Below are 26,224 nucleotides of genomic sequence, written 5' to 3' on the forward strand. Positions count from 1 at the left end.
TGTGGGTAAATTCAGTTTTATAAAGGAAGTAAACACTTGAGAATTCAGTTCCATGAAGTCTGTGGGCTCAGGATAAGTTGAAGATATTAGGTTTGATTTTAATCTATTTTGAGAAGACAATTTTTTATATTATGCCAGACCAATATATTCCTTGGACGTAAAATTATAGGTTACGTATTAAAACCAGTTATTGCCTTGTGCCCACAAACAGAAGCATTTTGAGAATTTAAAAAGCATTTTCACATATGTTTTTAGGTACAGATGAAATCCAGCTCCTCAAAAACTATTTTTTTTAACATCTTTATTGGAGTATATCTGCTTTACACTGTTGTGTTAGTTTCTGCTGTGTAACAAAGTGAATCAGCTATATGTATGCATATATCGCCATATCCCCTCCCTCTTGAGCCTCTCTCCCATCCTCCCTCTCCCACCCCTCTAGGTGGTCACAAAGCACTGAGCTGATCTTCCTGTGCTATGCGGCTGCTTCCCACTAGCTATCTATTTTACATTTGGTAGTGTATATATGTCAATGCTACTCTCTCACTTTGTCCCACCCCCCACCCCCGTGTCCTCAAGTCCATTCTCTACGTCTGCATATTTATTCCTGTCCTGCCACTAGGTTCATCAGAACCATTTTATTTTAACATATTTATTTTCTTTTTTTTTTTTTAGATTCCATATATATGTGTTAGCATACGGTATTTGTTTTTCTCTTTCTGACTTACTTCACTCTGTGTGACAGACTCTAAGTCCATCCACCTCACTACAAATAACTCAATTTCATTTCCTTTTATGGTTGAGTAATGTTCCATTCTATATATGCGCTGCATCTTCTTTATCCATTCATCCGATGATGGACATTTATGTTGGTTCCATGTCCTGGGTATTGTAAATAGAGCTGCAGTGAACATTGTGGTACATGACTCTTTTTGAATTATGGTTTTCTCAGTGTATATGCCCAGTAGTGGGATTGCTGGGTCATATGGTAGTTCTATTTTTAGTTTCTTAAGGAATCTCCATACTGTTCTCCATAGTGGCTGTGTCAATTTACATTCCTACCGACAGTGCAAGAGGGTTCCCTTTTCTCCACATCCTCTCCAGCATTTATTGTTTGTAGATTTTTTGATGATGCCCATTCTGACCAGTGTGAGGTGATACCTCATTGTGGTTTTGATTTGCATTTCTCTAATGATTAGTGATGTTGAGCATCCTTTCATGTGTTTGTTGGCAATCTGTATATCTTCTTTGGAGAAATGTCTGTTTAGGTCTTCTGCCCATTTTTGGATTGGGTTTTCTGTTTTTTTGATATTGAGCTGCATGAGCTGCTTGTATATTTTGGAGATTAATCCTTTGTCAGTTGCTTCGTTTGCAAATACTTTCTCGCATTCTGAGGGTTGTCTTTTGGTCTTGTTTATGGTTTCCTATGCTGTGCAAAAGCTTTTAAATTTAATTAGGTCCCATTTGCTTATTTTTGTTTTTATTTCCATTACTCTAGGAGGTGGATCAAAAAGGATCTTGCTGTGATTTATGTCATAGAGTGTTCTGCCTATGTTCAAAAACTATTTTAAATACAATACAGTATATATGCACGGCCTGCCTGAGAAATATTTTCTACTTGAACATGTCATACATTAAGTATCTTCCATTATCTTTTTGGTTTTTTTTTTTGAGTTGGTATTTCTTTTTTGTCCTTCTTTAAAACCTTCAGTAACTCCTAAGAACATATGGGATAAAGACCTAACTCTCAGTTTCCCACTACACTCACCTTTTTCTTGAACCTCATCCTATTCCAGATTAAATCCATTCCTTATTATTTACTTCAACAACAATGCTGAAAAGTAATTAGCTTCTAAAAGTCGTAATGAATGAATTTTCCCACCTAACTTTGATATCTCAACACTTTCTTTACGGTCACTTCACTTTAGAGAAGCCTCAGGGTGTTTAAAGCCAGACTTGGTTACAAAATGTTCATGAATTTGTCAAACTATGATATGTATACAGGCAGTGTCTGACTTGTAAGTACCTGCCTGACTTAACAAGTCAGCCATATGTACCATTGCCCAAACCTATATAGTCACTATCTTGGTAGTGCAGGAAAACAGGAACAGAAAAATCAAAGGAGCTTGGGAATATCTGGGGTTCCAAAGGGGAAGATGGGAAGAGACTATGAAAAACAGAATTTGCTTGGTAGAGCTGGAAAGGACAAGCTGATTCCCAAGCAGAACCTGCCTGTCTGCCTAAATAGTGACCCCAAAGCCTCCAAGAGTGTTTGTCTAGATGGCCCATATCTTTTATTATATGAATATTGAACTTGAAATTCATTATTAAGTTTTCAGTTGAGTTAAGCTTCTTTTTTTTTAATGGAAACGTCTCTGTGGAGTTCACTCATTCAATACACTCTTATTGAGGGTCTACTGTGTGCTGGGCACTAAGATATGAGAAATACAGCAGTGAACAAAAAAGACAAACATTCTGATTTTATGGAGCTTACATTCTATTGAGACAGACTAAATAAATAAATAAATTAGTATGAGATGTCAGTCCCTCATATAATAAGTGTGAGTTAGTATAAGAAGCCTGTTTTCTTCCTAATACCTACCAGTTATTCTAAGAAGAATAGGGGTAATGTGAGGAGCAGGTAGGAAGTTGGGTAAACTCTATTGAGGGAGCTTTGGGTAGCATGAAGTTACCAAAGGTCTGAGGAGACACTGAGAGGAATGACAGGGGTAGAGAAATAGAGGAGAGAAGCTCTCAAAGACCAAGACCACTCATTCCATGATTTCTTTTTTCTTTTCTGTTTTTTAAAACCAGATCTCACCCTGAGTATGAGCAAGGGAGATACATTTTTCTTTCTTCCTGCCCTCTTTTCTCGCCATCAGAATCAAGAACTTAAGCTAACATACCATTATTGACATTTTAAAAATATTCATTAAAGGAAGCAGCCCAGCTTCTGCTGCTTTGGATTCAGACAGACCTAGGTTCTGATCTCAGTCTGCATTTGACTACTTTTACAACCTTGGACAAGTTACCAATATTTCATGAGTTTCTGTTTTACAAATTTGTAAAATAGAAATAATTGTATCTGCCATGTAAGTGTAAAGTTCTTAGTGTCTGATATATTGGTCTTATCATTAGCCTGGAAAACCTGACCATGATTTAACATGCTTATTCTTTGAGGGAAAGTGATTTTCTAATTTAAAACCACTGACACTATTTGGAGTACTACTTGTTTACAAATATGAGTGATGGTCTGTTTCTAAAACCCTATGTAGAAATTTAAAACTGTGCATTTCTAAAAGAAGAAACCCTAAAGGAGAGAAAGATAGCAAAGATTTGTCAACGTTCTTGCTCCTTTATAAGTAATATAATTCTAAAAATTAAATTGAAGAAGTGAAAAAGTAGAGGACAAATAAGAGAATATAAAATTAACGTTCAGTACTAGAAGGATCTCAACATACCCAAAACGTGATGTTGAAAGGAAAAAAGTGCTTAGCAGGCAAGCTATATATTAAAAAAAAACAGGAAGATATCAGCTAGAGGAGAAAAATCTTGACAAAATTAGTAAGCAGAAGTAATCTTAAAAACCAGCATTCATTCCAAGTAAAAATGTTTTAAATGACAATACGGCATTTTTTTCAAGAATGCTTAAACCACATAAATCTAACAAATCCCACTCCCCCTCTTAAAGGAGTTCTTTGGTTTAATGGCTAAAATCATGGCTATGTGTATCTAACCAATTATTAAATATAATTTCTAAAGAATAGATCTACAGATCTATAGTACTTTAATTCCTTTAGTTAATGAGAAAATTCAAGATTTAATATGTGGTCCATGAAAGTGTGATTATACGTTTTGGCCTGATTAGTATTCTTTCTATTAAAATATACATATTCTTTTTCATTAGGTGACTATATTTTTTAAAGTCTAATGGATTTAGGGAAGCCACTTGGTCAGGAGAGCATATAAGTTGAGATTTATCTCCTAAATTTCAAAAACAAAAGTATGAGGCATCATTTCCTTTCTCAAGAAACTTATTATCATGTTGGAGAGACAAATCCACCTTCATCCCTACACTGTTTCATTTCCATTGTTCTTCACATCACCCTCTTGCCTTGACAGAATTGCCTCAGCAGCCTTCCTAGCTCATCTTCCTGCCTCTAGTTTTGCCTAAACCTTAGCTGAAATGCAAATTTGATGTCATTCTACTCTTTAAAACTTTTAGTAACTCCACACTACTCTTAAGAATGAAATTTATTGTCCTTAATGAATCTTAAACAAGGTCCCTTCTTACTGTTTATGTTTTACCTAAACTTCATCCATTACTCTCCATACCCTGTGCTCTAGACCCCAGTGAACTTCCTTTATTCAGTTTTCCTAACGGACTACCACTCTCAGTCTTTCCCCTGCCTGTGGGCTTTTGCACATGCTGGTTTCTTTGCCTTAGAACTCTGTCTTTACTCTCCCAAACACTCCCCCGATTTTCTTGCCAAGGCCTCTCTACTAATCCTCTAAGCCCCCTAGCTCAGATATCTCTTCCTTCTGGAAGCCCATCTTGAACCACCAGGCCACGTCTGGACTCTCAATGCCACATAGCTCTCTGCTCAGATCAAGTCATTTGACACCACTCTTTTACATGGGTGTAACATCTCGTTCTTGAGAAAATTTAGAGTTGAGACCATTCCTGCTAATGACAAATGCAAAAACCTCACTTTGATACAGTTTGAGTAGGTTTACCAAAACATTTTTATTTTTATATTTATTTATTTGGCTGTGCCTCATTGCTTGTGGGAGCTTAGTTCCCCGACCAGATATTGAACCCACACCCTTGGCAGTGAAAGCTCGGAGTCCTGACCACTGGACCACCAGGGAATTCCCAAAACATTTTTAGAGGAAAGGAAATATTTCAGATTTACTTCTTGGATTAGATGTCAGGATTCTTCATCGAAGAAAAAAATGTTGAAAGGAAATGTTTAAATAGCAGATTTTGTAAATAGCTGCTGGCCTATAATGATAGCCTGTGGTAAATATCAAAAATGTAGTCCTTTGCAATTACTAATCGGTGCTCAGGAGGTTTACTACATGCTTAGCACTGGGGGTTCATTAGCAGAAGCACCTTCAGGACATCTGGCCTACTCACGTAGTGAAATCTTTGGAAAATATAAACTTTTTATTAAATGATTTGGAACAAAGCATTTCCAGAAGTGAGATCTACACAATGATATTTGCAGGTCAATACAGCTGTTGGAATTCTTGGTTAATAAATTTGGAGGCAGCTTTTTTATGTTAGAGAAGAGAATGACTAATTCACAGTTACTGCTCTATCAAAAAGAGCAAAAATCAGTACTCTTTGAAGACCTTAAGTCAGTCTTTATAGAAACCATAAAGGAACCTTGACATTTAATGGCTTGAAAGGGTCTCAGTAAGGACTGAATTAGAATATATTAAAATTATTTTTCTTTTTATGTAAGGCAGCATCAAAATAAACTGAAACTTTCAAAGAAGGAGGAGGGAGGGAGAGAGAGAAAAGAAAAAGAAAGAAAGAAAGGAAAGAAAGGAAGGAAGCAAGGAAGAGAAAGAGAAAGAAAGAAAGAAAGAAAGAAAGAAAGATCCTAATTGGAGCTTCCTATTCAATTTCAACATGTTTCTTCAATAAATATTTATCAAGCACAAAGTATCAAACATGAACATATATATACATACACACATATACACACATATATGTATATATACACATGTGTATACACAGTTTGCAGTTCTAATTTGCATTTAAACCATTTTTGCATTAGCTAAATGCATGCTTTTTCTTGCCTCATTAGAAAATAGAAAGGTAAACATTCTCCATTTTGTAAATGATATTTTAATGTTACAGACAAGGTTATGCCCTACTAGACAGCTAATCCCCACTATTTTATTCCTTCCTGAAAATAAAATCACAGCTCAACTCTTCTAGAGCCATTTTTCACATACTTCCCTCATTAAGTAGCTCTATAGCTCACAACCCCTACATCAAGTCCATTTATGTTTCCACGTTATTCATCTACAACCAGTTTATCTTGGAGGGTATGTCATATTGCTGCAAATTGGATGGTTTACTGGGTTTATTTTTGCCTGTGTGTTTGTGGCTGAGTGGGCATCAGATTAGACTGTTTTTGTGGCTGTGCTCAGAGGAAGAGAGCTTGGACGTCTCTGTAACCTTTTCTTCTATGTCAATATTAACCTCAAATTGCTTTTCTTGACCAGTAAAAATATTTTGGGTGCTTTAGCAATTTACAAAACTGTATGAGAACATATAACATCATTTTATTTATCTGGAGAAGATAAATAAAAAGTAACCATTTTTAACCTGCTACTTTTAAAATTTGACACTTTAAGAGCTCAAAGAGTAACTCAGTTTTCTCTGAGACATTTTAACCTCACTCCTAAGACTGAAACTTATTTTCATTTATGAGCCCTGGTTCTGTGTCTGTCAGTATTATTGACTTAAACTCTGCTTGTTTCCTTCTATCAGAATGTTCCAACTTTTTTTTTTTTTTTTTTTTTAACCTGAGCATGTAAGCCTTTGAAAATACGGGGCAAACATGCAAAAAAAGAGACCTGATTTAGGAGTTAATTTTTTAAAAAGAAGTTAATGGAGCCCTGTAAGGAAATAGTGTTGACACAGGACTTGAGAGATTTGTGTTCCAGATCCAACAATGTCAGTTATTTGTGTTCCTTTATGACCTGTTTTCTCACGTTCCTCATCAGGTTTCAGAGAGAGATTCTTTCTTTAGAACCTAGGGCGCTTATAAGGAAACAATTTTAAAGCTTTCGAATATACTTGTGAAGAAAAGAAATTTAGAGATCTGCTACCAAGGCTTATCTGTGTAGGAGAGTGATATTTATAGTTTCTACATAGCTTACCCAAAATAATTTTACATTGAATATGGGTCATGGTCCCCTACTTGTTTCTTCATTCTGCGGCCCAGTCAGCGCTGTTTGGGCATTATTGGAAAGAAAGAAGGGAAATTTCAAAAGTTCATAAAATGTGAAGCGAATTTGATTCCTCCTGGTGGTGTCGGGGTCAGCCTAGAGGTGGGTTGCTGTTTGGCTCTAGGTAAATGGACCCGAGCGGGTGGAGGGAGGGCAAGCTTTCAGCTGCTGATGCTGGGACAGGGACACTTTTGCAACTGAAACCCGACGGCTCGCGCTGCATCTTCCAGCCGCAGTGCACGCACAGCTCCCGGCGGACCGAGCCCATTCCGACCCGAGGATTAGCTCCTCGCGGGAGTTCGGGAGTTCGTTCCCTAGAGGTTGTTTCTCGGCCGGCCGCGTAGCCCGCCCCCCGCCAGGGCCCGCTCCTCAGCGCCAAGGGGGCGGGGTGCCGCGGCGCTGCGAGCCCCCATTGGTGCGCGCGGCTGCCGACTCGGCGGAGTGACGGAGGGGGCGGGGCCGCGTGTCTTGTTTGTTTGCGCCGTCCCGCCCCGCACTGCCTCAGCCGTCAGCACGGACTGAGGCGCTCAGCCTCTGAGCTGAGAGGCCGACTGGCAGCCCGGCCAGCTTTCGCCTCCTCCGCGCCGCCGCGGCTCCCTTGCGCGTCCGCAGCTGTCCTCACGCTGACATGCGCCTGGCCACAGCCGCGAACGAGGCGTATACGGCCTCGCTGGCCGTCTCGGAGCTGCTGGGCTGCAAGCAGTGTGGCGGGAGCCGCGGCCAGGACGAGGTACCAGGGCAAGGGACCGGGCAAGTGGGCGGGCGGGCACCCGGCCAACTGCTTGGGCTGCACGGAGGTCGCGTCGCTTCCCCGCCCTCGCACCTTAACAGCTTCGGAGAACGCTCCCCGGGGAGGGCGCCCCTGGAGCTACCGCCCGGACGGCCGCCCTGCCCGGCGGGGCGTCGCAGGCTGGCCCGCGCCCCTCAGGTGAAGGGGCGGCCAGTGGTGTTGGGGGGGCGTTTGCCACCGAGAGTCGTCCCCGGGCAGAAAATGTTGCGGCTGGGAGGGACAGCTGCCTCGGTCATTTAAATGGAAGTCTCCGAAACGTAAATAACGTTGTCTTCTGTACAAGTCTCCACAAGCCAGAAGAAACCTAACAAACTCTAGTCTCACGGTAGAACAGCCTGTGGATTTTTTTCCCCCTCAGCGTCTTGTCAAAAAAAATTATTCGGGGACCCTCACTCTCTTCGCCTCCTACTTTAAAAAAGAAAGAAAAAGAAACATATTTCGGTCAGTTAAAAATGATGTTGCCTAGAATAAGTATGTACTGCCAGCTCTATGACGTTATGCACAGCGTTTACTCTTGTATTAAACTCTCTCTTTTTGTGTCTGAATTGGCCTTCAGAAAGAGCTATTTAATTGTAACATTTTGTATTTTTCCTAAGTGGCTGCAAATAGGGCACCATTTGAGAGTTACTAATACACCTTTAACTCAAATTTGAAACTTTAAAAGGCTTTAATTCAAAAGGTGGCAAGGGAGAAAGTAGAGAAATAGTAATTAAAATCAGAATGTTTTAAGTATTGACTTAAAGAAATGTAAATACGAGGTAATTTCTCTACTGTACTGCCCACTAAAATGACTCAGTGTTAGTATTTATATGTATATATATTTTTTGTAAATGGAGTCTACACCATGATATACTACATATATTCATATAAACTTAAATGAAGACACTTTCTCCTGAAGGTTGTAGAACACCAAATGCTTTTTCTAGATTTTAGCATTCATGGATACATAATGTGCTCCTTGTTTCCAGATAATACAACAACCTAAAAAAAGTCTCATAACTGTTGCTTTGAAACTTTATCATAGAAGAGAGTGTGAAAATGTTGAAATAGAATTTACAGTTTCTGTTTGCAGGCCGTAACAGATCTGTTCTCATTTTGAGCCTCAATCATTGTGCTTGAATCTGTTATTTCTGGTGGTATTTGTGTGCAGAATCCTGGTTTTTGCCCAGATCTAGAATATCTAAATATAGCCATGTCAACTGGAAGATACAGATACATTTTATCAATAGCTTGCACATTGATTACAGAGCCTATGGGATTGTGTTCGGGACACCAGGAACCTTTGTATAGTTGTATTTCATTTTTAAAACCTCCAACATGTGGGAAGATAAATTAGGAAGTAGTGCTTTATAGGAAAACTATTCACATTACAAAAGAATTAATAACACAACTCTTTCAAATAGCAAGCTTCCACAGTGCCTTTAAATTAAACCCTTTCCAGGAATGGAACTCCTGACTAAAGTATAGGGCACACATATGGCCTAAGCCAGCCTTACAAAGCCAGTACTTTGAAGTCAGTGAGTTTTTATTTTTCTAGAATGTATTTCATAGAAGACCAGACACTGGAAAAAGAGGTACCTGAACTTTGAGTATTTCTAAATTCCCTATAAAAGAGTTAATGACAATTTTAGAAGAAGCACTAGTACATGTCGTTATAATAGGAAGATTTCTTTATAATGCTTCTAGATTTCTTCATTTCTATTTAAAAATTTCAAATGTCAAAAGGCTAGCACCCAGCTATAGGCAATGATTCTCATAAATAAGGAAGAGTGGGATGGGAACTTTTACTTTTTACACAGCATATTTTTGCCTTGTTGAAATGTGTTTCAAACAGAACTGCTTTTGTAATTTTTTAAAATATCAAAATTAATATTATTGTGATGATCAGTATTAAGACATCTAGACAGTTTAACAATGTACCAAGTGCAGTGAGAAAAAATAAAATGATTGAAGTGATCTAATCATTTTTACTTTTCAACTAGTTTTGCATGTAGATAGACACTGTAAGCCAACAAATGCTCTCATTTTGCACTTGTGGCAAACTGTTCATTTTTTTGGTTAAAGATATTCATATGGATTCATAAATGTATCTGAGAAATTTGAAAAATCTGATTAGAACAGTAAATTCATAAACACAGATTCATACAGTGATACATTACATACATTAGTCATTCTGTGGTGCTGTCAACATTTGCTGAGAATTTTCATACTGTGAAAATTAGTGTGTTAGTATACACTGTAGAGGAAACAGATATTGCGTCAGAGATTTGCAGCAATGTTGTGATGGCAGAGGCTGTTGCTATGTCTTCAAAGATGCTGATTAGGAGGATTGTTGAGAGGAGAAGACTGTTAGTTCCCATGTTAGATTTCCCAGCCACACCTTCACCAAGAGCCTGTGAGGTTTGTGCTGTGGTTAGCATTTACATCTGCTTCACAACAAGGCCATTTGCCGTTGGCAAGTTCTGCCTCCTTGAATTTAGATTGGCCAAAATTTGTTCAAAGTCTGTAATTCAGTTTCTTACAGGTACATATGAAGGCACAATTGAAGGAACCTTTAGGACGTTATGAAGTGCACTTAGTTTGGCTTACGATCACACCATTGAAGACCTGCAGTGCCTTATTTTTTTTTTTGTAATCAATACCTGCTAGAAAATAGGGTAGCAACTAATTTGTCATGTGACTAGGAAGTGTTTCAAAAGTGAGTTTTCCAGAAAGTTGAAACTTTTACCCCTTTAGAAATCAAGAATACTATTGTATAATAATAATGGTATCTAAAAAGACCTTTAAGTATCAAAAGCTCTTTTAAAAAAATTTATTTACTCATTTATTCATTTTTGGCTGCATTGGGTCTTCGTTGCTGTGCGCGGGCTTTCTCTGGTTGCGGAGAGTGGTGGCTACTCTTGGTTGCGGTGCATGGGCTTCTCATTATGGTGGCTTCTCATTGCAGAGCATGGGCTGTAGGCGCGCGGGCTTCAGTAGTTGTGGCGCGCGGGCTCAGTAGTTGTGGCTTGCAGGCTCTAGAGTGCAGGCTGAGTACTTGCGGCGCATGGGCTTAGTTGCTCCGCGGCATGTGGGATTGTCCCAGACTGGGCTCGAACCCATGTCCCCTGCATTGGGAGGCAGATTCTTAACCACTGCGCCACCGGGGAAGTCCCTCAAAAGCTCTTAAAGAGGAGCTTTTGAGAGTAATTAATTAAAGACACCAACTCTAGAACCAGACTTCCTGGCTGTTTTCAAGATAATTGTCACCTGTTTCCTTTTCCCATAAGTTAGAGCTCAATTTGTGTGCTGTGGAAGGCTAGACGGAATCAATGACCTGCTTCCTGACAGTATCTGGATTAGGATAAATTGGGATGCAGTTTCAGAGTTCATAAAATTCTATTTTACCTAGAACTAGCCATAAGTAAAATAATGAAATTGGAGTCTTAAATATCAGAGACTCCATTCCATTCCTTTCCTTTCTTCAGTTCTTCTATTCTGTCCCCTGCTTTGTTAGACTGGTACCTCACCAAGGAATGAATGTGATCTTAACAGTAAGAGGTTCTTAGCATAATAGGTTTATAGTCCGTTCCTGAGAATGTTTGCTTTTTCTTAACATCCTGTTTTAAAACACATAATTTTTCATAAAATACATAAAAGAATCTATTTCTAAAGGAACTGGGAAAGAAAGATTTGACCTTTGAAGGCAAGGAAGAGGGGAGACAGTGATACCAGTATGGCCACTAAATTTGGCTACAGGGATAGACTTTCAAAGACTTGAGAATTAGAAAGGACCATTGGGAAAGACCTTTGGCATGCCTGTAGGAAAATATTCCATTTCTGAAACATTAATAGTCATTTTCTTGGAACTGTAAAGCTATTGTTTTGTAAGTTTGATATATAAACTATCTATTTGGTATAGAAATAAAACCAAAACAATGTACTTCAACCTCTTTGTTTTGAGGCCCATGTGCTAGGAATCTGGTCTTATTTTTAAAAAAATAAACACACACACATACACAATCCACATGCTGCTAATGTATTTGTAGGATAAAGTCCTAGAAATGGAATTGGTAATTTTTTTCCCTTTCCTTACAAATAGTAACATAATATATACATATTATATACTTTGTCTTTTTCCCCCCACATAATATATCTTGGAGATCTTTTAAAGCCAACTTGTATAGAACTGCTTCATTCTTTGTGAGGACTTCATGCTATTCTAGTCTATGATCATACTAAACTTTATTGAAACAGTACTCTATTGATGAGCACTTAGGTTGCTTTATAAAATCTTGTACTACTAGAAACAATGTTGCAGTGATTATACTTTTACACATGACATTTTAGAAATGTGAGTATAGGGTAATGTTTAGGATGGAATTATTGATTAGGGTATGTAACTTTTAAATATTGATCAGTATTTCAGATTGCCCTCCTAGAGGTTGTAGTAATTTATACTCCTTTTATGTTTCTTGATATTTTTTCCTCACACTTCAAAACACTCCCATCAGAAAGTATAAGCAATGAATGGCTATTTCTCCACCCCCTCTCCAACACAGCCTATCATCAAACTTTTTGATCTTAAGCAGTATTTTAGGTGCAAAATTGTATCTCAGTGTTTTATTGTGAGGGTTGATCATTTTTTCAGCCATTTATATTTCATTTTCTTTGAACTGTCCATGTCCTTTGTTCATTTTTCTGTGAGGTTGTTGGGGGTTTTCTTAGTGATTTGTCTTTATGTATTAAAAAAATTTAGCCCTTTGCTATATGAGTTGCAAATATATGTCCAAGTTTTCTGTTTGCTTTTGACTTTATATGTTTATTTTTCCCATATGAAAGTCTCTATTTTTATGTCATCAAATTTATCAATCTTATATTTTATGATTTCCTGGTTTTGTGGCATTCTTAGACCTAAGTCCACAGGTATTTTCTTCTAATACTGTAATGTTTTTTATTTTTGTTTTTTACACTTATATCTGATTTATTGTGGAGTAAAGTATGATTTAAGCCTCCAATTTCACTTTTTTCTGAGTGGCTCTCCAGTTGTACCAAAATCATTTGTTGAATAATCCATTTCTCCTCCTTTGAAATGCCACCTTTTGTATACTAAAGTCATAAGAATAGTGTCTCTTAGGTAGAAAATGAATAATAAACCCCTGAAATGGGGTGTTTGCTAAAATGCATTTTGTTTAAATAAGATAGTAAAGAACTGAGAAGGGGTATTGATTTTTAGCCTTAAAGTCTTGCCCAATATATTTTGTTAGAAATATATGTAATTAAATCAGAAAGGCCAATAGAGTCATCATTTTATATAAATGGCTGCATTTGTGCCAAGATGATGTATTGAATAGCAGGAATGTGGGTTTTTTTCCTTGCATTTATTGTAGGATATTAAAATTGAGACACATACATGGCTGGGCCAGTGAATTTAGTGCCTCCTCTAATGAGGGGCATGGTTATTAGACATTACTGTCTTCAGTATAAGTGTGGAATTATCAGAGTAAGAAATCACTGACCTCCAATACAAGATTATTTGAAACATATATAAAATTTTAGATTTAGTTGGCAAATCCAGCCTACTTTGAATCTGAATCTTGAGTTCTCCTAATTAAGATTCTCTTCAATTTTGTCCTGCCTGCTTAATTTTTAAAAATCCATTCTGCTCAAAAGGTTTTCATTCACTTGGACCAGATTTCTTGAATTGTTGCCACATGTTCTTCTCTGACTGCCCCCTCCCCCCTTTTTTTCCTTTAAAAGGAAAGCATCTGGTTTATATCATGAAGGACTTTTGGAAGCAGTAGAGAGAGGGTAGAAATAATATTTGTATGTAATTATATAAGCAAGGGTTAATATTTAGTTGTTAAAGAAGGAGGGGGTTTTTTGTTTAGAGACTAGAGTGATAGGACATGAGCCTCAAAAAGAAAAAAAAAAGTCTGAATTACATTTTGGTTTTATTTCTATTAGCACACTGTATTGAGGGAAAAGATGGAAGCCTAACAGTAGATTGTCAGTTTTTGTTAACCACACTACACTGTCACATAAAGTATAGAATTCTAGGTTCACTATGTCAAAAGGCAGAAAACCATTTATTTTTTAATTAGTTGAGCTCCTCTAAAATATAATATAAGCAAAGTTGATGAGATCCTATAAATTAAAAATTTAAGGAAAACTCACAAACAAAATTAATTTCTCTAAAATTGTTTTACTCAAGCACAGAGAAACCATGCCCTGTACTACTTTCTCTTTTGTGGATTTAAATAGCTTTTTTATTTTTCATAGTATTTCTGTTCTTGTGAAGTGTTATTATAGATGTAGTAATAATTATACTTCTTTCAGTTTAAGACATCTAGGTAGAGGTTATGGCTTTTTCATTTCCTGACAAGATGCACAGGGATTGATATTTTGGTTGGTTGGGTTTTGGATGTACAAACACATTGGTCTTATTTTGTATCACTGACAATCCACAGGGTTGGCTGCTATGTGCTGAACTTTCTGTTCTAGACTTTCTGCCAAGTACTTTATGCAAAACTCTGGTTTTAGTGAAACAGGTTTTATTGTTTTTAGTCAGAGTTGTATTATAAACTGTTGTCAGCTATGTGATGCAAACAGAGGATCTGGTATATATATATGGCCATGAAAATAAATCACCAGAACAAGCCAGTCTCTGTTCAACTGGCTGTTTTTCTCTCCCATTCCTGTGGCCTCAGTTCATGTTGTTTACTGCTGGAGGCCTGAGATGGTGTAGTTTTCTTTTCTAGGAACTTGGAATTAGAATTCCTCGACCACTAGGACACGGACCAAGCAGATTCATCCCAGAAAAGGAGGTATGTTGTTTGTGAAAGTACATAGTGAACTGTATGCTTTTAAGGAAAAGCTTTCATGACCCACATCTTCGCATCTGAACAAGTTGTTGGTCAACAATATGCTTTACACAAGTTAATCATCATGTTTTGGCAGTGAATATGTGGGATTAAAAAGCTGTTATAGTCATGTTGATTTCTAGTATTTCATGATGCTTTTCTAACACCCATATTTAATCAAGCAAAGGCAAGACTTTTTTCTGACCAATGATATGCCACCTGCTTATATTTAGATGTTGCTTAGGTGTGCCCATAAGCCGAGTTACTTGGTCTTGGCCAACTCCACAGGCTGGTATCAATGCTAGATTGGATCTTTAATTCTAAATATGTAAATGCTCCTATACTTTGTTTTCACAGGGATTGTTTACTGTTAGTTAATTTTGGTTCTCTGTAAATTGAGGGAGAGTAGGTGTTGTTAAAAGGAAAGGCATTAGGGTCTGTTTGCAAGCTCTGCAAATTTGATAATCTAAATCTGGGTTCTGGATTTAGATCTGGATGTCTGGATTCTGGTCAAGTCTGCAAGCAGCCTATCTAGATGGCCTTTAATGTCCGGCCTTTGTTGTTTTTCCCCTACTACATGATATGTGACTCTTTATTCTGCTATCTTGCAACAAGTTGAGTTAAATTTGTAGAATTATAACCTCTCTTTAAGCCAAATTTAATCTGCTTCTAGGTGACACTTAAAGTGCAGTGCATGCATATTCCTTTTTTTTTTTCCTTCCCCTGCATGTTTTCTTTCTTTTACACCAATTTACAATTTCTGAAACCATGGTTTTCCTCTCTTTCATACAGATTCTCCAAGTGGGGAGTGAAGACGCACAGATGCATACTTTATTTGCAGATTCTTTTGCTGCTTTGGGTCGTTTGGATAATATTACCTTAGTGATGGTTTTTCACCCACAATATTTAGAAAGTTTCTTAAAAACTCAACACTATCTACTGCAAATGGATGGGCCATTACCCCTACATTATCGGCACTACATTGGAATAATGGTTTGTAAACATTCAGTGAAAAATTCTTTCTGCCTGCTTTATTAATCTTTTTAAGAGATGGTTAATGCTTCAAACACAGGAATAAATACTTATATTCTAACTTCTAATCGAATTCCTGTTAGGTAGTATCTATTTTTCCTCTTTCTAAATAAGTACGCTGTCAAATATAACAGAAAAAGAAATATGTATTTACACTCTGTTGAGAACCATTTTCTATTAAATACAAGAATAAAGTAGAACACAAGATTATTTCACTGATAGTTCAGATTGACATAAGTGGTGGTACTCATGTTCAATTTATAAATAATATTCCATTGTTTTATGGTTGGCACCTTAATTGAAGTTTCTTCTTAATCTGAGGTTCTGACAGTAGGTATAAAATTTTTCTAAAGTTCAGATACTTTGATCAGATATTTTATTTGTTCTTGGGATATTTTTGAGGTGCTTTCTATAGTGTATGAATTTTTAAATGTTTATATGAAAACTTCATTTCTGTAGTATATGGAAAATTTGAAAACATACTAATCAAAAACTTAATTAGCTGTTTTGCATATTGTAAAGAAAAAGATTTGTAGTTGTTCAAGATTTTAATATGTGTAATTAGAATAATCTTTTTGTTTTCTCTTAAGGCTGCAGCAAGACATCAGTGCTCCTACTTAGTGAATCTCCATGTAAACGATTTCCTTCATGTTGGTGGAGACCCCAAGTGGCTTAATGGTTTAGAGAATGCTCCTCAAAAACTACAGAATTTAGGAGAACTTAACAAAGTGTTAGCCCATAGACCTTGGCTTATTACCAAAGAACATATTGAGGTAAGTAGAGAATATATCTAGGGTGTCATTAAAAAAAAAAAATTAGACTAATTTTTAGAGCAGTTTTAGGTTTACAGAAAAATGGCACAGAAAGTAGAGTTCCCATATTCTACCCCCGTCAACCATCCACCACCCCCCGCCCACACACACATAGTTTCTCTATTACTAACATCTAGTATTAGTATAGTACATTTGCTGTAACTGATGAATTAATAATGTCTAATTTACATTGGGGTTCACTCTTTGTGTTGTACAGTTCTATGGGTTTTGACAACTGCATAATGTCGTGTTATCCACCATTATGGTATCATAAAGAATAGTTTCACTTCTCTCAAAATCTCCTATGCTCCCTCTATTCATCTCTCTCCCCTTCCCCCTGAAACTACTGCTCTTTTTTACAGTCTTTATGGTTTTACCTTTTCCAGACTGTCATATAGTTGGCATCACACAGTATATAGCCCTTTCAGACTAGCTTGTCAGTATGCATTTAAGGTTTCTCCATGGTTTTTCGTGGCTTGGTAGCTCATTTTTTATTGCTGAAAAATACATGTATGGATGTACCTCAGTTTATCCATTCATCTATTGAAGGACATCTTGGTTACTTCCAGTTTTTGGCAATTATGAATAAAGCTTCTACAAACATTCACATGCAGGCTTTTTGGTGGACATAAGTTTTCAACTCAGTTGGGTAAATAACTAGGAGTGTGATTGCTGGATCGTATGATAAGCTTGTGTTTATTAGCTTTGTAAGAAACTGTCATCCAAAGTGGCTATACCAGTTTGTGTTCCCATGAGCAATGGATGAGCATTCCTGTTGCTCCACATCCTTGTCAGTATTTGTTGTTATCAGTGTTCTGGATTTTAGCCATTCTCATAGATGTAAAGTGGCATCTTGTTGTGTTATCTTTTTAAAATAGCATTTTAAACTAGTTTTGTCTGGTTCTATTTATTAATAAAGATAATAGAATAAAAGTAGATGGACATTCTCTAAAAGAATCTACCATGCAGTAGAAATTCTTAAAAATACAATATATTTTTGGTGTTGTCTTTCTCTTTTTTTAGAATATTTATTTATTTATTTATTGGCCATGCCTCAAGGCTTGTGGGATCTTAGTTTCCTGACCAGGGATGGAACCCATGCCCCCTGCAGTGGAAGTGCAGAGACCTAACCACTGAACCTCCAGGGAATTCCCTAGAATATTTTAGATTCTTTTATGTAATTGAAGCATCTTTTTATCAAGGAGATACAAGATTTGAATATGATTAATGCAATGTCTGTTACATTGTCTAGTAATATAAAATTACATATTATAAAATAGATAATGAAGCAGAATGGACACAGATTTGTAAGACTTTGAAGTACTGTAGACTTTACCTTGAGCATAATTTTTAAAATAAATATAATTTGATGATTTAAGAATATTCAGAGTCAAGCTGTTCAAACCACTTTTTAAAAATTCCTTGAGGAGGCCTGATAATAAAGAAAAACAGGCGTATTTTACACAGTAGCTTCTACTTTAAACACAAATTCATTACATTTCGTTTGAGACTGCACTAACAACATAGTTAATGCATTCATAATCCATCATCTGAGATATGGCAACTGCTTTTAAACAAAATGTATTCTACATTTTTAAATCAGGATTTCAGAAAGTCAAAATAATAACGAATGTGTCGTTATCAGTTTATCTTAAGCTCTATTTGTGAATACATATTCATAAAAATTAGCAAATTCTGGGTTCTACATGCCTCAAATTGTAATTTTATCTTAAGTTTTATATAGTAACTAATCCTGTTTTCAGTAGGTTAAATACCAAGATGAACTGTATTCTTTCATCAATACCATACCCCAGCATAAAAATGTTCTCGTTTTTTTTCCCAAGGGACTTTTGAAAGCTGAAGAGCACAGCTGGTCCCTTGCAGAACTGGTACATGCAGTAGTTCTACTTACACACTATCATTCTCTTGCCTCGTTCACATTTGGCTGTGGAATCAGTCCAGAAATTCATTGTGATGGTGGCCACACATTCAGACCTCCTTCTGTTAGTAACTACTGCATCTGTGACATTACAAATGGCAATCACAGTGTGGATGAGATGCAGGTCAACTCAGCAGGAAATGTTTCGGTAAGTATCTATTATTTATTATAGGATCATCCTAAGAGTAATCACAGTAATTGCTGTTATATTATTTTTTCATTTGGCTTTTAAGAAAATCTACCCTATTAAGTCCAAAAAGATATTAGGCCCCCATACCTGTTCATTCAGCAAGTATTTATTGTCTGCCTCCAAATGCTCAGCACTAGTCTGATGCTAAGGGACATACAAAATTATAAGACCCTCTAGGAGGTTACATTTGAATAATTTTAGGATCAGAAGCCACCAGCAATGTGCCCCATCAGAGCCATCTGGTATTGAACAGCTACTGAGTGAGATGAGGGGAGACTGAGAACAGTGGAACTTGGTGGTAGAAACTTCCTGATGCTGATCACATCCTTTTGCACAGAAGAAACAGGCTGTCTTCTTAATTACTTTTTAGAAGATTTAATCAGCCTTGATCTGGAATTTCTCCTTTTAAAATACTTCTTCATGTTTTAACTTCTCACAAATATATATAAAAGTGAATGTAAATTTATTAAATTGCTTTTATCTCTATTCCTTCTCTTCTCTGGCTTTTATATTTTCTCAGTTATGTTATTCCTTTGAAACAGATCAGAATGAGTTGAATTTTTTGTAAGCAAATTTGAATTCTATATATGATGAGTCAAAATTCCCTCTGCATTCTTTAGCTGTAGTGAAAGAGAAAAGGGTTTATATTTCCAAATTGAAATCAGAGAAACAACATTACAGTCTTCTGAATACTTTGCACAGATTTTCTCAGTTGTATTATTTTAAACAGATTTGGACAGGTTAAATTTATATATTTGACTTTAACGTGTATTTGACTGTTAACGTATATTTGACTGTGGGCAAGTTATCTAACCTCTCTGAGCCTCCATTCTTTCATTTCTAAATGAAGGTCAAACACAAGGTTATTGTAAAGTTTAAATGAAATGTCTCTAAAGAGGTAAAAGGCAAAAAAAAAAAAAAAAAGGTTAAAAGGCCTAGTACAGTGCTTGGCATTTATCAGGTACTAAATAAGAGGTAGCATTTACATATGGTGAGATTAGCACAGGAGGGAAAATCATGTTCCCAAGGTTCATCACTGTGCTGTGCTGGCAACGCCCAAGACCATCAGTTCCACCCTCTGTTGAGCTATCTGGATTGTTGTTGGAGGCCTGCATATGGCCACTGATTATTTATCAAAGCTTAAAGGTTATGAGATGGTCTAAGGGAGAGTACATCAGTTGCTAGGATGCTTAGAGTTGGATTGTTGTCCTTCCCCACCTTTGATTTAGTACAAGGCTAAAGAAAAAGTACTGTTCCTAGTTATCCCTCTATTAAATGAGATAATAGTGAAATAATAGAATTTTTAAAAACTTCCCTAGTAGATAAGCTCCCTGTTCCCAGGTGTTGAGCATTTTTTAGCAATAAATATTTTTAAATTAAGGTATGTACCTTGTTTTTTTAGACATAATGCTATTGCACACTTAATAGCCTACAGTATAAACAGTATAGTGTATAGTATAGTACAGTATACAGTATAATGTACAGTACAGTATAGTGTATTTTTGGCTGCATTGGGTCTTCGTTGCTGCGCGCGGGCTTTCTCTAGTTGCAGCGAGCGGGGGCTACTCTTGGTTGCGGTGTGCGGGCTTCTCGTTGAGGTGGCTTCTCTTGTTGCAGAACACAGGCTCTAGGCGCGCGGGCTTCAGTAGTTGTGGCTCGTGGGCTCTAGAGCAGAGGCTCAGTTGTTGAGGCGCACGGGCTTAGTTGCTCCACAGCATGTGGGATCTTCCCAGACCAGGGCTCGAACCCGTGTCCCCTGCATTGGCAGGCAGACTTTTAACCACTGTGCCACCAGGGGAGTCCCTAAACATAACTTTTATATGCACTGGAAAACCAAACAATTCATGACTCGCTTTGTTGCAGTGGTGTGGAACTGAACCCTCAATATACCTGAGGTATGCTTGTCTATTGACAACATGCCCAGTGTACACAGTTGATGCAAAAGCACTTATACTTTGTGTACCTTATTTAACTGATTGAGCAAGTAAAAGCTTAACTCTTAAATATTCAGTTCTGTTTTAAATCGACAAGTAGTGTTAAATTTCTAAAATTTAGCATTGATAGTAATATTATTACTAACTTTAGTAATAAAAGGTAAAACATTAGAATGTGTTCTTAAAATCATTTTTCTCTTATATTTTAAAATTTAAATATCTGTATATATAATAGGCCAAATAATTGTTGTTTTTTTGTTTTTGCGGTATGCGGGCCTCTCACCGTTCTGGAGCACAGGCTCCGGATGCGCAGGCTCAGCGGCCATGGCTCACGGGCCCAGCCGCTCTGCGGCACGTGGGATCTTCCTGGACCGGGGCACGAACCCGTGTCCCCTGCATCGGCAGGCGGACTCTCAACCACTGCGCCACCAGGGAAGCCCCAAATAATTGTTTTTGATTCATCCATGTGCATTAAAATTATAAGAAGATCTTTTCTTATATTGTATTAAGATGCAAATTCTTATGAAACAGACTTAATAAAATTCAAAAGTTTCATTCCGTGTTTGACATATGTAACCTTAATTGCACTTTCTTTTCAGGTAAGTGATTCCTTCTTTGAGGTCGAAGCCCTCATGGAAAAGATGAAGCAGTTACAGGAATGTCGAGATGAAGAAGAGGCAAGTCAGGAAGAGATGGCTTCACGTTTTGAAATAGAAAAAATAGAGAGCATGTTTGTCTTCTCTTCAGGTAAAAGCAACCATTACATAGTCAATAAAATGTCTATTGTGTCCAAAAACAAAAGCCCAATTTTTTAAGAGAATTTAAATAAAAGTATCCTTTTTTATTGGAATATAGTTGATTACAATGTTGTATTAGTTTCAAGTGTACAGCAAAGTGAATCTGTTATACATATATCCACTTTTTTTTTCAGATTTTTTTCCCATATAGGTCATTACAGAGTATTGAGTAGAGTTCCCTGTGCCATACAGTAGGTCCTTATTAGTTATCTATTTTGTATATAGTAGTATGTATATGTCAATTCCAATCTCCCAGTTTATCCCTCCCCCCTTTTCCCCCCAGTAACCATAGATTTGTTTTCTACATCTGTGACTCTATTTCTGTTTTGTAAATAAGTTCATTTGTACCACTTTTTTTAGAGTCTACATGTAAGCGGCGACATATGGTATTTGTCTTTCTCTGTCTGACTTAACTTCACTTAACATGATAATCTCCAGGTCCATTCATCTTGTGGCAAATGACATTATTTTGTTCCTTTTTATGGCTGAGTAGCATTCCACTGTATATATGTACCACATCTTCTTTATTCACTCCTCTATTGATGGACATTTAGGTTGCTTCCATATCTTGGCTATTGTAAATACTGCTGTAATGAACATTGGGGTGCATGTATTTTCAAATTATGGTTTTCTCCATATATATGCCCAGGAGTAGTGTTGCTAGATCAGATGGTTAACTCTATTTTTAGTTTTTTAAGGAACCTCCATACTGTTCTCCATAGTGGCTGAACCAGTTTACATTCCCAGCAACAGCTGTAGCATTTACTCTTTGAGATAAGATGATGGCCATTCTGACCAGTGTGAGGTGATATCTCATTGTAGTTTTGATTTGCATTTCTCTAATAATTAGTGATGTTGAGCATATTTTCATGTGCTTTTTGGCCATCTGTATGCCTTCTTTGGAGAAATCTCTATTTAGATCTGCCCATTTTTGGATTGGGTTGTTTTTTTGATACTGAGCTGCATGAGCTGTTCATATATTTTGGAGATTAATTCTTTGTCAGTTGCTTCGTTTGCAAATATTTTCTCCCATTCTGTGGGTTATCTTTGCTGTGCAAAAGCTTTTAAGTTTAATTCAAATATGGCTTTCCTTTTAGAAAGGTTATTGCATAGGTAGAAAAGGAAGTTATAGTGAAAACAGCACTAGACTAAGAGAGAGGACATTTGATTTGGGTTCTAATACTAAAAAATCACTGCTAATAAACTTTGTGAATATAAGTCATTTAACATTGAGTGCTTTTTTTCCTCTTCTTTAAAATGAGGAAATTGCATTCATAAAGGCCTGAGATTGCTTCCAGCTTTAAAATTCTATGATTTGTGAAAAGGAGCTACTTCTTAGATAACTAACAACAACGTAAATCCTTTATGTTTGGCCTTTATCAAATGTAGGCTATAGGATTTAATATGTAAACCAGATAATTTAAAGGAAAAAAGTTAATAAAGTGTGTCAGTGTATTTTGACAATAATAGAGTGGGACAAAGAGTATATGTTAAAAGCAAGTTTCTTAATAGCAAAGAAAAAATCAAATTTGTATAAATGGAGGTTGGATGTTAGCTTGAGGAGAAGTCTTTGATTTTATTTACTTGAAACTATAATCTCATCGACCCCTAAACATGAAGATAATCTGAAAAGGCTTAGAAGCAGTGCAGGAAACATTGTAAAAACAGTGACACACAGAACCTCTTTCCTTTGTTCATCATTTTAGAATTGTTTCTAGGACCTTTGAGCTGTTAAAGAGATCATTTTATATATTGTGTGACATTAAAAATAGTCCAAGTGCTAAAGTTTAGAGCATAAAGTTTAAAGTTTATATTTGTTATCACCATAAAGATTATTCAAAAGGGTGTTCATACTTGGAGTACATACTTTTCAGTAGAACCTAGTATCTATAAACTACAGTCGGGACACAGAGGGAGAGAGGATCTGTGAGAGAGAGGAATTAAAAACAGAAAATCAACCATGAGTATTTTTTTAATAACAGAATCTACTTTTATTATATTCCATTTATTAGTAAGTAGGCTATTTCTCTTTATAGTTTTAAGACTTTATTTTAGTTGATATTGGTTACTCAGTGTCAGAGAAAGGGTAATCCTGTTTTTACTTGTTATAGGTAAAATGAATTTTAACTAGCATCCTGTTTTTGAAAGTCTTTCAGTGGTTTTTTTTTTAAAATTATTTCAGATGATGAAGAAGTTACACCAGCAAGAGCTGTATCTCGTCACTTTGAGGATACTAGTTATGGCTATAAGGATTTCTCTAGACATGGAATGCACGTCCCAACATTTCGAGTCCAGGTAAAATGACAACTTGTTGTATGTACATGCTCAATTAGAAATACCTCAATCTGACTTAAAATAAGAAAGAGCCATCTGGATTTGAGAACAGAAAGCAATGCAGAGAAAAATAACTTTTCTACGTACACGTAATTCCCTTAGGTATGTTTATTATATTGTTAAAGTTCATAAATCAGTTGCTCAGAATTCAAAACACATTCACCCATAAAGCAAAATTACAATAGTGGTTAGGTTCCCAGAGATGGTATGCAGAAACCCAGTTAAAGTTCCTACTATAACTAAACAATAAATAATAGTTGTGTTTGAACCTAGCTTGCTTTTATAGCACTGTTTTACTGAGCCCCAGTGTTAAAGTGAGGCGATTTCTGCCCTGATATGCACCAGGCCTGAGTGACAAGAGAAATGTCCTCACAGCATCTCAGGCATTATGTGTGTGGGGGTGAAGCGAAAGAGGATGAGAAAGAGTGAAAGATTTGCTTAAATTAGGACTTATAGGGAAAGCAGATTTTTTGTTTTCTTTTTAATTTGGGTGAGTTTTTACAGATACCATAGAAAATAAACCATGATTACAATAACCTAATTCCCTTTAAAATATGAACTGAATGTCATTTGAAGCAATGAGAATTTTTAAAGGTTTCAAATTTAAAGCTTAAAGAGGATTCACATAAATAAATCTTATTCCAAAATTACTTAGCACCCATCTCTTAGAATAAATAAAGTTACTGGGGTAGGGAGTAGAATTATTGTTGGTAGACCCAGTTTGTTTAGCTCCATAATCATTAACTTTGAAATACACAGTAAAACTTCCCAGTACAATTCTGTATATACTGAGTCCATGGAAACTTAGGGACCTCATTGTCCTCCAGGATACCAGGGTCCTTCTCTGTTTTCGCTTTGGCAGGAGGCACTGTGCTAAGTGCTTTGCGAGTATATCTCAGAAGTAACAATTGCTGTATCTTCTAGTTCCAGAATAAAAGTTGAGAATCATCAATTAGCAAACATTTATCTATTCTGTGCTGTAGTTTTGGAAGACCGCTTCCAATCCGTCAGTAGAAACATACTGTAGTTTAAATGTTTTTCTTAAACAGTCTGTTATATATTTCATTTAGATAGGTAAATATATAATTCAGATGAGTTGCTGTTCCCAACTTTCCCAATTATTGTGCAGGGGCTATTATAACTCTTTTACCAGAATTATGAAAATATTTGAGAACTATGATTTTTTTTCTTTGCTCAAGGAACTAACATATTGTTTAAGGAGACAGAATTAGGCACAAGGAAGAATTATAGAATATTTTACTCAATAGTGAAGTTGTATCATGAAATATAAAAGATTACAATTGAAGGGATCATGTGGACTGGAAAATTTTATGGAGGGAGATTAGGATTTGAGAGATTTGAATGGTTTAAAAGCATGGGCATTGTAAGCAGAGGAGACTGTAGGCAATAACTGAGCATAGGTTGAGGGAAGGGATCATAAACTGACTGGGCTGCTAAGACCTTCAAGTAAAGGATAAGTGGGAAGTTAGTTTAAAATTGATCAGATTTGTAGGTGATGATCAGATTTGTAGGTTTTGACCATAGTGATGGCATAATATCAAAGAGGTGTTTTAGGAAAATAAATATGGTAGTAACATTGAAGTGGGAGGTTATTAAGTTTTGCTTGAGATGGAAAGAAAGGAAGCAGGGAGACTTTAATTTGGGAAAACTAATTAGGAGACACAATTAATAGGGCTGAGAATCAGAGGTGGGTAGGAGGAAAAAGAATGAATGATGGATACCTTGAATTAAAAATTTACAAAGTTTGAGGACCATTTGAATGCCTGCAGCAATAGAAAAGGAGAGTGGCCTCCCAAGATGGGTCATCTCTGGAGGCTGACGGGTGAAACAGTGAGAGAAAGCTGAATATGGGTGACCTGTGTGTAAGGGGAAGAGATTCCACTGGTTTTTAAACTCGCTGAGTTCAAAATGTAACTTTTGCATGTTGCAGTATAGAAATTGAAAACATCAAACTGGAATGCAAGTGAAACTGAGAGCTAGGAATGTACTAGAAAGGCAGTGGATTTCAGCTGCCAGTAATTTCACTGCACCGAAGAGCGACAGACGTAGAACTACAGTTGGCCACGTTTTAATTAATTCACATTTGTTCTGTTCTCTGTATTTAGGACTATTGTTGGGAAGACCATGGTTATTCTTTGGTAAATCGTCTTTATCCAGATGTAGGACAGTTGATCGATGAAAAATTTCACATTGCTTACAATCTTACTTATAATACAATGGCAATGCACAAAGATGTTGATACCTCAATGCTAAGACGGGCTATTTGGAACTATATTCACTGCATGTTTGGAATAAGGTTAGTCTGTTTTCTTATGTTTATGAAGAGGTATTTTCCTTTAGCCTAAATTATTCAGGTGCTTGGAACACATATGCACACAGACCTACGTTAACATACTCAAAACCATCCCCTCCCCAATAGCTTATTTTTATGCATTTTGTGCTTCAAAGACTTGATTTTTTGCAGCTTGGTGTGTTTTCTCTTGCCTAGCTAAGCAGGAGGGAGAGTTAGGAATGCTGACAAGAGTTAAATAACAGATGCCTCCAGGGAAGAGGAGAGCAAGCAA

General features: G+C 36.6%; 1 protein-coding gene across 2 annotated transcripts in view; it reads left to right on the forward strand.

The window, feature by feature from the left end:
• SESN1 (sestrin 1) overlaps window positions 1-26,224 on the forward strand; it is a 106,854-nt gene that overhangs the window by 77,725 nt on the left and 2,905 nt on the right. Inside the window, exons 1-8 of one of the 2 annotated variants that reach the window (XM_060030129.1) lie at window positions 7,401-7,699; window positions 14,500-14,565; window positions 15,394-15,594; window positions 16,224-16,406; window positions 18,290-18,532; window positions 21,108-21,255; window positions 23,488-23,600; window positions 25,766-25,956. In XM_060030129.1, coding sequence (XP_059886112.1) covers window positions 7,598-7,699; window positions 14,500-14,565; window positions 15,394-15,594; window positions 16,224-16,406; window positions 18,290-18,532; window positions 21,108-21,255; window positions 23,488-23,600; window positions 25,766-25,956 — 1,247 coding nt within the window. In that variant the 5' untranslated portion in view covers window positions 7,401-7,597. Of the gene's footprint in view, window positions 1-7,400; window positions 7,700-14,499; window positions 14,566-15,393; window positions 15,595-16,223; window positions 16,407-18,289; window positions 18,533-21,107; window positions 21,256-23,487; window positions 23,601-25,765; window positions 25,957-26,224 lie in introns of those variants that run through there. The other variant, XM_060030128.2, reaches the window with a different exon arrangement.

Source organism: Delphinus delphis, chromosome 14 (genome assembly GCF_949987515.2).
Source record: "Delphinus delphis chromosome 14, mDelDel1.2, whole genome shotgun sequence".
Classification (NCBI taxonomy): domain Eukaryota; kingdom Metazoa; phylum Chordata; class Mammalia; order Artiodactyla; family Delphinidae; genus Delphinus; species Delphinus delphis.